General features: G+C 41.4%; 1 protein-coding gene across 1 annotated transcript; it reads right to left on the minus strand.

Moving 5' to 3' along the window:
* Window positions 1–5,708: 5,708 nt before the first annotated feature.
* sox11b (SRY-box transcription factor 11b) lies at window positions 5,709–7,986 on the minus strand. Its single transcript, XM_071413874.1, has one exon. It carries the CDS (start codon window positions 7,833–7,835, stop codon window positions 6,732–6,734), a length of 1,104 nt encoding a protein of 367 aa, XP_071269975.1. The 5' UTR covers window positions 7,836–7,986; the 3' UTR covers window positions 5,709–6,731.
* Between the last annotated feature and the right edge of the window lie 4,091 nt (window positions 7,987–12,077).

Below are 12,077 nucleotides of genomic sequence, written 5' to 3' on the forward strand. Positions count from 1 at the left end.
TCACACCTTGTTAATGATCTGTCCTCACTCTTTATACATTACCCCCTGACTTTGAAAGACTTCCAAAGCAATTTAAATAATGTCACTTAATGTCCTTATATCCTGTGTTACAACAACAACAGTGATTTGATGGAGCGAAAAAATGCCTAAACATAGTATTGACATCATACTACCTACTACTACAACATCATACATAATAGAACAGTTCTAATGGTCATTCCTCAGGTCAACTTCTCTTTAATGACTGTGTCCGAAATGGCACCCTTTACCTACAGTGGCAAGAAAAAGTATGTGAACCTTTTGGAATTACCTGGATTTCTGCATAAATTGGTCATCACATTTGATCTGATCTTCATCTAAGTCACAACAATAGACAAACATAGTGTGCTTAAAATAATAACACACAAATTATTGTATTTTTCTTGTCTATATTAAATACATCATTTAAACATTCACAGTGTAGGTTGGGAAAAGTATGTGAAAACCTAGGCTAATGACTTCTGCAAAAGCTAATTGGAGTCAGGAGTCAGCTAACCTGGAGTCCAATCAATGAGACTAGTTTGGAGATGTTAGTTAGAGCTGCCTTGCCCTATAAAAAACACTCACAAAATGTGAGTTTGAGTTTGTTATTCACAAGAAGCATTTCCGGATGTGAAACCATGCCTCGAACCAAAGAGATCGCAGAAGACCTAAGATTAAGAATTGTTGATTTGCATAAAGCTGGAAAGGGTTACAAAAGTATCTCTAAAAGCCTTGGTGTTCATCAGTCCACGGTAAGACAAATTGTCTATAAATTGAGAAAGTTCAACACTGTTGTTACTCTCCCTAGGAGTGGCCGTCCTGCAAAGATGACTGCAAGAGCACAGCGCAGAATGCTCAATGAGGTTAAGAAGAATCCTAGAGTGTCAGCTAAAGACTTACAGAAATCTCTGGAACATGCTAACATCTCTGTTGACGAGTCTACGATACGTGAAACACTAAACAAGAATGGTGTTCATGGGAGGACACCACGGAAGAAGCCACTTCTGTCCAAAAAAAACATAGCTGCATGTCTGAAGTTTGCAAAAGCGCACCTGGATGTTCCACAGCGCTACTGGCAAAATATTCTGTGGACAGATGAAACTAGAGTTGAGTTGTTTGGAAGGAACACAACACTATGTGAGGAGAAAAAAAGGCACAGCACACCAACATCAAAACCTCATCCCAACTATAAAGTATGGTGGAGGGAGCATCATGGCTGGAGACATATTTCCCTCACTAACTTTAAACATCAGCTATCTGAGCAGCTAACCGATCGCTGTACATAGCCCATCTATAAATAGCCCACCCAATCTACCTACCTCATCCCCATATTGTTTTTATTTACTTTTCTGCTTTTTTGCACACCAGTATTTCTACTTGCACATCACCATCTGCTAATATATCATTCCAGTGTTAATTTGCTAAATTGTAATTACTTCGCTATTATGGCCTATTTATTGCCTTAACTGCTCACGCCATTTGCACACACTGTATATAGACTTTCTTTTTTTTCTATTGTGTTATTGACTGTACGCTTGTTTATTCCATGTGTAACTCTGTGTTGTTTGTGTCGCACTGCTTTGCTTTATCTTGGCCAGGTCGCAGTTGTAAATGAGAACTTGTTCTCAACTAGCTTACCTGGTTAAATAAAGGTGAAATAAAAAATGTAATGGTTTGGGGCTGCCTCAGGGTCTGGACAGCTTGCTATCATTGATAGAAAAATTAATTCCCAAGTTTATCAAGACATTTTGCAGGAGAATGTTAGACTATCTGTCCGCCAATTGAAGCTCAACAGAAGTTGGTTGACGCAACAGTACAACAACCCAAAACACGGAAGTAAATCAACAACAGAAGAAAATACGCTTTCTGGAGAGGCTCAGTCAGAGTCCTGACCTCAACCCGATTGAGATGCTGTGGCATGACCTCAAGAGAGCAGTTCACACCAGACATCCTGAGAATATTGCTAAACTGAAACAGTTTTGTAAAGCGGAATGGTCCAAAATTCCTCCTGGCCGTTGTGCAGGTCTGAGCCGCAACTACAGAAAACGTTTGGTCGAGGTTGTTGCTGCCAAAGGAGGGTCAACCAGTTATTAAATCCAAAGGTTAACATACTTTTCCCACCCTGCACTGTGAATGTTTACACAGTGTGTTCAATAAAGACATGAAAACGTATGAAACAAAATGAAATTGTTTGTGACTGTTGTTGTGACCTAGATGAAGATCACATTTTCTGACCAATTTATGAAACCAGGTATTTCCAATGGGTTCACATACTTTTTCTTGCCACTGTACATCGTGCACTACTTTTGAGTAGAGCACTAGGGAAGAGGATATTATTTGGGATTCGGCCAATGACAGAGTTAAGAGGAAGACCAAAGGGGGCATATTTCATCTGAGCCATATTAGATGTGTCTGACAAGCATAGACATCTTTACCGGAGGAGATTATGAATTAAACACAGTCTAGTAATCAAGACAATCACACATTGAGGAAATAACCTAATTTAGAACCTGGAATCTGGATGGCACATTTGGTTGCGTCCCAAACGGCACCCTATTCCCTTAAAACAGCACCTTATTCCCTTTATAATAACCTACTGCTTTGGACAAAAGTAGTGCACTATAAAGGGAACAGGATGCCATTTGGGATGTAACATTGGTGTGGTTGGAGAAAGAGTTCACTTCATTTTAAGGACTAAGACCCCTAAAGGCCTGATCCTTGCATTCATCATAATTAACCCCTGTAGCACACTCAGCTTCCTGTGCTAATCATGCAGTGAGCCACAGCACCAGATCGACTTTCAAATTAGAGCCACTAACACTGCATGCGTCCCAAATGGCACTGGATTACCTCTATATAGGGAATAGGGTGCCATTTGGGAGTCACACGGAGCGCTGATACAACTGGGGAGCGGTAGTGCCACATGCTCTGTCAGGGCAACCTAGAGAATGGTGAGCAGGGGGAGACCGATAATGGGAATTACAATGTTTGTCTTGCTTTGTGAACACAGTGGAATTGGGCGTGTATTACATTTTAAATGAATTTCTATGGCCTAAATGAAAATGACATTCCCTTTGTCAGTGGTTCTAAGGATAGCCACATGGAAGGAGGTGATATTATAAAAAGCTTGGAAGTATTATCCTCTACTGTTAAACCTATTCGTCTTTACTTCTTTTGCTTCGTACCAGAAAGGAGAAAGCCGTTAGAGGAGATATATCAACAAGCTTCCTCATTTACAAGCATTGCAAATTGTAAAGCAATAAAAACAGTTAATATAGTGCTTTATTTACAGCAAGGATCTTTGAGTACACTGAATGGTGACATACAGCACTGCTCTCCACAAAAAGAACAGGGAATGAATATTCAAACCGATGCATCTTGGCAGCAGTCCAGATTGTAACTTTCTTTCTACAGATGGACATATTCGGCAAAGGAAGGAGTGAGCGGAGTCATACTCAAAAAACAGACTGAAACAGGGAGGGACTAAGAAACATACGTTTTCCTTTTGCGAAACGTTTTGCTACGGTGTGCACTAATGAATAACGACCATGGGCTGGTAGGCTGTTTTACAACTAATATGTATGGTATGGCCCACTCTAGACAGGGACCCGTGTTCCACAATCCAATGTATGGATTCTTTGTCTTGGTTTGAAACTCAGGCATCCCAGAGTGTCGGTTGGTAGAGTATTGTTAGGCCTAACTGAATTGGATTATGAATATAATACAGATCATAATAGATATTGATCAACTCGTTATCCCATCCATGAGACTATATTCTGTTACGACACGGCCACAGCCACACCACAAGAAGATTAAATGATATTTTCAAATCATCATGTTCTGTTGGTGTGGGACAAATCAAAGTCAATTGGATGTTTCGGAAATGGCACCCTGTTCCTTATGTAGTGCACTACATTTTACCAGAGTTATATGGGCCCAGGTCAAAAGTAGTGCACTAAATAGGGAATAGGGTGCCATTTGGTATGCAGGCCATAAAGGGCCAAGCGTAGATTTTCTAAACACCATTAAGAGAGTAAAAGCCTTGACGACTTTTACCTGTGTGTGGTGTTTGCTAATGATTTCAGGCTATTCGTTTTTGAAGCTCTGCAGGTTAACACATCTGCTCTCTCCGTCCAACAGGAAGAGCATCTTATGTCAATAAGAGAAGCAGCACAGAGGACTCTGATCCAAAGGCAATAACACACACCTCGTGTGGTAGAGCTAGAGCTGATGCATGCATATCGTGACACAGTGGAGATGACTAGTGAGTAAAGTAGCCTGGCGCCGGCATGTTGACATTGCAGTCAGTCTTGTGCTATTATGAAACGGTTGCTACCTGTTTTTGTATCCATCAAAAGATCATAGTGTTGTCTGGACCAACTCCATCTTTTCATGACTTTTAATGTGTTTAGAAGCTATAGGGCTCTGCTCAAAAGTAGTGCACTATATAGGGAATAGGGTGCCAACAGGAGCATGTCCTGTGTCTTTACAGTCCCCCATAGATGAAAATGCCATCAAAATATGGCAATCATGTACTACATTTATAAACGGGAAGCCACACAACCCCATACACACACTAATTGCTTCTATGAACATACAACTTTGGCTGAGTGTATGTGGGGATGGAATTGTTCTGCTAGTCATGGTAAATGTAAATCGTGGTGGCTTAGCTGGTAGGCAACGGTATTCCTTTTACAAATTAAGGCAAACACTTTATGGGGTGAATGGTGTCACTGTCCATCTGGTAAAAGCAAACAGACCATAGCTGTCAATGTTTACCTATCACCACAGGAGACGAGCTAGGTGAGGAATATTAGATGATTGAGTTGATAAACCTCTATCCAAAAAAAGATACCAATGAACCTATTTAAATGGCTGTGTGGATGCAAGTTGTAGCCTACCAGTTGTCTGTCTCAAAACAAGTGATAGTGGTACAGCATTAACAGTGGTGGAAGAGTGAAAGTTAGACCCATATTATCTAAATGTTTTGAAGTGGGCTTTGCTCCTAAAGGTGACAGAGAGCGCTAATTCAGAATACAATTGATCTTACAGCACCAGTGAAGACATTGTCCAGGTTCCCTACACCACTCCTCATAGGGCTTTGGTCAAAAGTAGTGCACTATATAGTGAATAGGGTGCCATTGGTCAGGGTGAGATCAGACCAATGCAGGAGAGGTGTTGGGACTCACCAATAAGTCTTGATGACTACTGTACTTCTTTGGCTTCATGTAGTTGAATATTATCAGGAGCAAAGTTTAACATCCTGCAAAACCATAAGTGGGAATACACTTAAAATAGTTTATTTGTTCATGAGCAGGCACAGATCATGTAAGATGTCTGATAACCTTTGTAATTCAGTCTTAACACAGTAAAAGTAAAATATACTACAATAGCCTGTAGGCCTAGAATTGGAAGAGGGTGCATTTGCGCAGTATTGGGTAAAAGAAAGTAATGCTAAAGTTGAACAAATCACTGCATGTAAGGTGTGATATCAGTGCATTTCTCAAGGATGCCAAGGTCTCAATAAATGCCAATAACGCACACACTGAAAAGTAATGAGACAATGACAGGCTATTTGATGTAATTTAAACAAGCTGAAGAGTTGGCCTTGCCAAATAAGCCCTAAAACATCCAATCATATTTTTATCAATAATGTCCCCATTAAAAAACATGGACATTCAGTTGAATCAGTTCCAGCTGATTTATTCAGTTTAGTCAAGATACAGACTTCAGCATGACAAGTAACGCATTTCATTTGCTACAAAAAAAACGTGGACAGTCCATTTAAGAGTAGCCTATATTGCACAAAATAAGAGAAAAAAAAGTGTGCGCCAATAAGATAAAATACAAAGAAAATCCAGTTTCATACCTGCTATTTGGGACCCATTCACACATATACATAAACTCCTAATTTTACTATTTTACAGAACATGTACAATCTTAAATCTAGTACCAGCAATGAGGTCTACCGTCCCAAATTCCAATTGAACTCATTAAACACCCAAAATATGCTCTACTTCTGTACATATACCATAGATTAAAATAATTGCAAGGCATGTCGATGCAACGTGACATCTTTTCAACCCTTGCATGCTAAATGAAACCGGGTACAAGTGCCTGAAAAAAACATTTTAAAAAAACAACAATTGAAAGCACAGTATGAACATTCCCTTCGTTTAACTGTACAAAAATATGCCAGAAAATATATATATTTTTTCCAAAGATGAGGTATGTTGGTTATGTATCAAAATGCTGCTTCCTGCGGATTTAGCCTACTACTTACAGTATTTCCATAACAGGAGGGAATCGGAACTGATTAAAACAAAGTTGTGGAATACAGAAAATCATAAAACCTTTGAAAAGTTATACATCCTGAATGAACAGTGTCTCAGATTTTGCCTCGGATCAGCCCAGCCGTGTTCAGACCAGTGGTTACAAGTGGGATGGGAATGCATAGGTCAGAGTCTACTGTGGTCCACTTTTAAATTTGAGCAGTTTCACTGCAGATCCGAGGGAAATCCATAAAACCAGTCATGGTGACAAATTAATGTCACCGTTTTATTTTTTTGCAATAGTACCGCATTGTAACGAATTTGTTTCAGTTCATTGAGGACCCCCTCCTTCCCTACATGGTAGCACACAGGTCTGGAGAGGAAACTGACATAACACTGTTCCCGCTACTACCAGATAATGATTCCTTTTGTACCTAGCTAGTAGGTAAACACCAAATCTGAAAAGTTAGCGTCAAGCCAATCACCTGCGATCATTTCGCTCAATTCGGGGGTGCAATAGTCTGGGAAATCAAAGTGAGAGCTAAGGCTGCCCTCACTGAAAGAGTCCAAGTCCTTATCCACCAAGGAAAGAGACAGATTTCCTGAATTCGAGGTCCCCAGCTCCACTCCGTGAGCACTGGAGGCTAGATTTAAACTGAAGTCAACCAGTAAATCATCGGCGTCTTCGCTGGAACTGGACGAGGTGGAGACCGACCTGAATGAAGATGCTGGTGAGAGTGATGCGGGGCAAATTGTGTTCTGCTTGGTAATGTTCTTGAAATTGTAGAACAGTCTGTTAGGAGCTGCGTTCGCATTCCGGGACTCCTCGTACATGCTCGCGCCCTCAGACTCTGCAGTGGAGCTCAGAGTGGGGCTCGCGGGCACCTTGGCGATGTTGTACGGTATTGGTTCCTCGTCCTCTTCCATTTTAATCCGAGAGAACACTTCCTCCTCGTAGTCCTCTTCGTCGTCATCCTCATCAGAATATTCAATTTTTACAGATTTGCTAGTTGTAAAACTGGTGAAAACATAGTCATAACGAGGGTCGTGAGACGGTCTCGTTGTCACCGCCTTCATAGTTTTTAATTTAACGAATTTCTTACCCGGAGCTTTTACAGGTTTATTGTTAGTCTTCTCCGGTGAATGCGCGGCTGGTTTTGTGGAACTGTCGAGCTTTGGTTTCTTCTTGGGTCGGTACTTGTAGTCAGGGTAGTCAGCCATGTGTTGTAGCCGGAGTCTCTCGGCTTCCCTGATAAACGGGATCTTTTCACTGTCCTTCAACAATTTCCACCGCTTTCCCAGTCTTTTGGAGATTTCCGCGTTGTGCATGTCCGGAGACTGCTCCATGATCTTTCTCCTCTCGACTTTCGACCACACCATAAATGCATTCATGGGTCTTTTGATGTGACCGGTTGCTGTCTTGCACCAGTCAGCTTTCAATGATTTCAGTGGCACCGGGCTACACGCCATCAGTTCGCTCTCCTCAGTGTCTGTAGCTTCTCTGCTACTCTCCGTCTCACTGTGTTCTGTTTGCTGCACCATGTTCCGTTGTGTGTTTCAAGGCCACTGCCGCGTTTTAAATACCCACAGGCACTTTCTGGTAACTCCTTGCTCTGCTAGTTAGCTTGTGTCACTCTTAACACTTCTCGCTCAACCAAACAACCCCTTCCCAAAGTTACCAACTGCCTTCTTAGCTAGTTCTTTGGTCTTTCATATCGGTTACGTCATTTTTAATCAGCCAATCACAGCTCTTCACTCCGCCCAGCAGCTTCCAGACATTCAGTTAACCCTTTGCTGCCACACGAGATTTCATTGGTGGACGGTGTGGACGGTGCTTTCATATTGTCTGGGCATGGTGTGCGAGACAGGAAAATGTTATATACACTGATGCTAGGGATTGGCAGACGATACATTGGGAAAGTCGAAGACAAGTGTGCATCAGTTTCATACCGTCCTCCCATAAAACAAGTATTATTGCATTGCGTTGTTTTCTCTGGCCAAACAGATGTCTAGAATATTGAATGGATTAGTGAGACTCATTGTGGCGCCTGAGCTCAGTAATGTATATTATTTAGGCAGTAACCACAATAATGTGTATTTCACTCTTGTTTTGTGTTTGTAGACATCTGATGTATACAACACAGGAGGCTGCTGAGGGGAGAATGGCTCATAATAATTACCGAAATGGCCAAATGGAATGGCATCAAACACCTGGAAACCATGTGTTTGATGTATTTGATATCATTCCACTAATTCCGCTCCAGTCATTACCACGAGCCCATTCTCCCCAATTAATTTGCCACCAACCTCACATGGTGTACAACATATTTGAAGACAGTTATTCCAGTTTTTTTATGTGATGGTCTGCAACCTGGTCTCAGAGTAAAACGTATTATATGTTACTAAAATCCATTTAGTATGATATGAAAGGGAAAGGGGATACCTAGTCAGTTGCACAAATTAATGCGTTCAACCGAAATGTGTCTTCCGCATTTAACTCAATCCCTCTGAATCAGAAAGGTACGGGGGGCTGCCTTAATTGATCTTTACGCCATTGGTGCCCGAGGTGCAGTTGTTGTTGGGGGTTAACTGCCTTGCTCAAGGGCAGAACTGCAGATTTTTCCACCTTGCCGGCACAGGGATTCAAACCAGTGACCTTTCGGTTACTGTTAAGTTACAGTGACATATGCAATAGCGGTCGTACAATATAATACGAATTGTAGGATGTATAGTATGTTACAAATTGCAATTCGTATGATATGTTACCAATTACAATTGTTACAATATGTTGCTTATGTTAGCTAGGTGGCTAGATGGCATATGCTAATGTTAGCTAGGTTGCTAACATTAGTTCGGTTGAGGTTAGGGTTAAGAGTTAGGTTAAAGGGTTAATTTTAGGGGAAGGGTTAGCTAACATGCTAAGTAATTGCAAAGTAGCTAAAAAGTAGTAAGTAGTTGCAAAGTTGCTAATTAGCTAAAAAAGTTGTCTATGATGACATTCGAACACGCAAACTTTGGATTGCTAAACGTTCCCGACCAACCACCCAACTTTCATTTTTTCAGTAGCAACCCATTCCTGCAATCAAATGATAAAATCACCCTGTAGTGGCCTCATGGGTGGAATGTTAATATTTTCATAATTATTCAACCAATTTTTTGTTGTTAAATTTCAGTCTTCTGTTATGTTTAAAAATAGTAATATTGGGATGCAAACTCAAAATGTAATACATTTCAACTCTATATCTGTAACGACTTTCCTCTTCTTCAGACGAGGAGTAGGAGATATCAGACCAATACGCAGCATGGTAAGTGTCCATTTTAATTTATTAAAACTGAACACTAAAAAATACAAAATAACAACGTGAAATATACAAGCGAAAATCAAAACAGTCCCGAAAGGTGCAAACACAAAACAGGAAACAACCACCCACAAAACACAAAGGAAAACAGGCTACCTAAATATGGCTCCCAATCAGAGACAACGACTGACACCTGCCTCTGATTGAGAACCATACTAGGCCAAACACATAGAAAATTACCTACAGAACAAAACATAGAAAAAACAACATAGAATACCCACCCCAACTCACGCCCTGACCAAACTAAAATAAAGACATAAAAAAGGAACTAAGGTCAGAACGTGACAATATCTGGTACAGGTGTCTTCTTTTTTTAAGACCATAACCATGTGTGTAAGGTGTATACATTTTTTTCAAAGTAGACTTGTTTAAAAGACTACCAAGAATCACTCTGTGCGACCCTGAGAGATAGAGTCACATTATCAGAGACCGAAGCAAAGATTACTGTGTCAAGGAACAGTGCAGCCTCTCTCTAAAGACCACCCTAGCATCAGTTATTCTTTGCCCGCTGCCAGATTCACCTCTTATAAGGCTTTTCTAGCTCTCTTTTCATCCCCTAGAGGGCAATCATTTACCCCTCTGGATCTGCACTCCAGAAAATCCACTACTCTACTCTACTCTACCTTCCCCCCCATTCAATCTCATGTGGTGAGACATTAGAAATGCAGAAAGGGAGAGGGGGAAGAGAGGGCGAGCGAGAGATAGAGAGAACACTCACCAGCTTCATTTTCTGCAGGAAGTACACAGGGTAGTGTGGCAGGCCCTAGCTTCAAATGCATTACCAAAACAGACAACTCAGGCCCCAGTGTTCTCATCAGATTAGGCTGGTTACATGTGGCTCACACACTCAGACACTCTGGCAGGAACATTTTGTCCAATGTGACAATTTACAGCTGACGTGTTTTTGTTTAGGTGTGTGTGTGTTCATGAATAAAACCGAATTAATGGACTTTCCAATTTGATCATACCTGTCAAAGACTAGCTGTTTTTGAAGTGTTGCATCATGTTTGTGTTCATGGCTTTCTCTACTTTCATCAGGCCTGTAGCACTTGTTAGCAACAGCCTATTTAGTTATGTGGCATGAGAAATGCAATAAGCTATCATCCCATAGGAGTAATGTAGTGTAACATCTAAATATTTAAAAACAACCACAACACCTGGTGCAAAAACGCACTTCAAAAAACAAGACAGCTTTCCCAAGAAGCAACAATGATATCCTGAGCTTGGAGCATAGACCCAGTGCAGTGTTTTATATATATTTCCACACTATGAGGTTGGAATATAATACTGTGCATTTGTAAAAAAAAAATATGATAATGCCCTTTTAGTGTAAGAGCTGTTTGACAAGTTGTAAGAGCTGTTTGAAAAGTTGTTGTTTAAATGTTTAAAATGTATTTATTTATTAAAGCTTTGAGCAGCATGGTAAAAAACATACACTATATATACAAAAATTTGTGGACACCCTTCAAATTAGGGGATTTGGCTATATCAGCCACACCCGTTGCTGGCAGCTGTATAAAATCGAGCACACAGCCATGCAATCGCCATAGACAAACATTGGCAGTAGAATGGCCTTACTGAAGAGCTCAGTGACTTTCAACGTGGCACCATCATAGGATGCCACTTTTTCAACAAGTTAGTTAGTCAAATTTCTGCCCTGCTAGAGCTGCCCCGGTCAACTTTAAGTGCTGTTATTGTGAAGTGGAAATGTCTAGGAGCAACAACGGCTCAGCCGAGAAGTGGTAGGGCACACAGAGCGGGACTGCCGAGTGCTGAAGCGCGTAGTACGTAAAAATCTTCTGTCCTCGTTTGCAACACTCGCTAGTGAGTTCCAAACTGCCTCTGGAAGCAACGTTAGCACAGGAACTGTTCGTCGGGAGCTTCATGAAATGTGTTTCCATGGCAGAGCCTAAGATCACCATGTACAATGCCCAGCGTCAGCTGGAGTGACATAAAGCTTGCCGCCATTAGACTCCGGAGCAGTGGGAGCAGTGGGTTCTCTAGAGTGATGAATCACGCTTCACCATCTGGCAGTGCAGCGGACAAATCTGGGTTTGGAGGATGCCAGGAGAACCCTACCTGCCCCAATGCATAGTGGCCTGGGGCTGTTTTTCATGGTTCGGGCTAGTTCCAGTGAAGGGACATTTTAACACTACAGCATACAATGACATTCTAGACGATTCTGTGCTTCCAACTTTGCGGCAACAGTTTGGACAAGGCCCTTTCCTGTTTCAGCATGACAATGGCCCTGTGCACAAAGCGAGGTCCATACAGAAATGGTTTGTTGAGATCGATGTGGAAGAACTTGACTGGCCTGAACAGAGCCCTGACCTCAACCCCATCTAACACCTTTTTGATGAATTGGAACACAGACTGCCAGGTCTAATTGCCCAACATCAGTGCTTGACCTCACTAATGCTCTTGT

This window comes from Salvelinus alpinus, chromosome 8, assembly GCF_045679555.1.
Source record: "Salvelinus alpinus chromosome 8, SLU_Salpinus.1, whole genome shotgun sequence".
Taxonomy (NCBI): domain Eukaryota; kingdom Metazoa; phylum Chordata; class Actinopteri; order Salmoniformes; family Salmonidae; genus Salvelinus; species Salvelinus alpinus.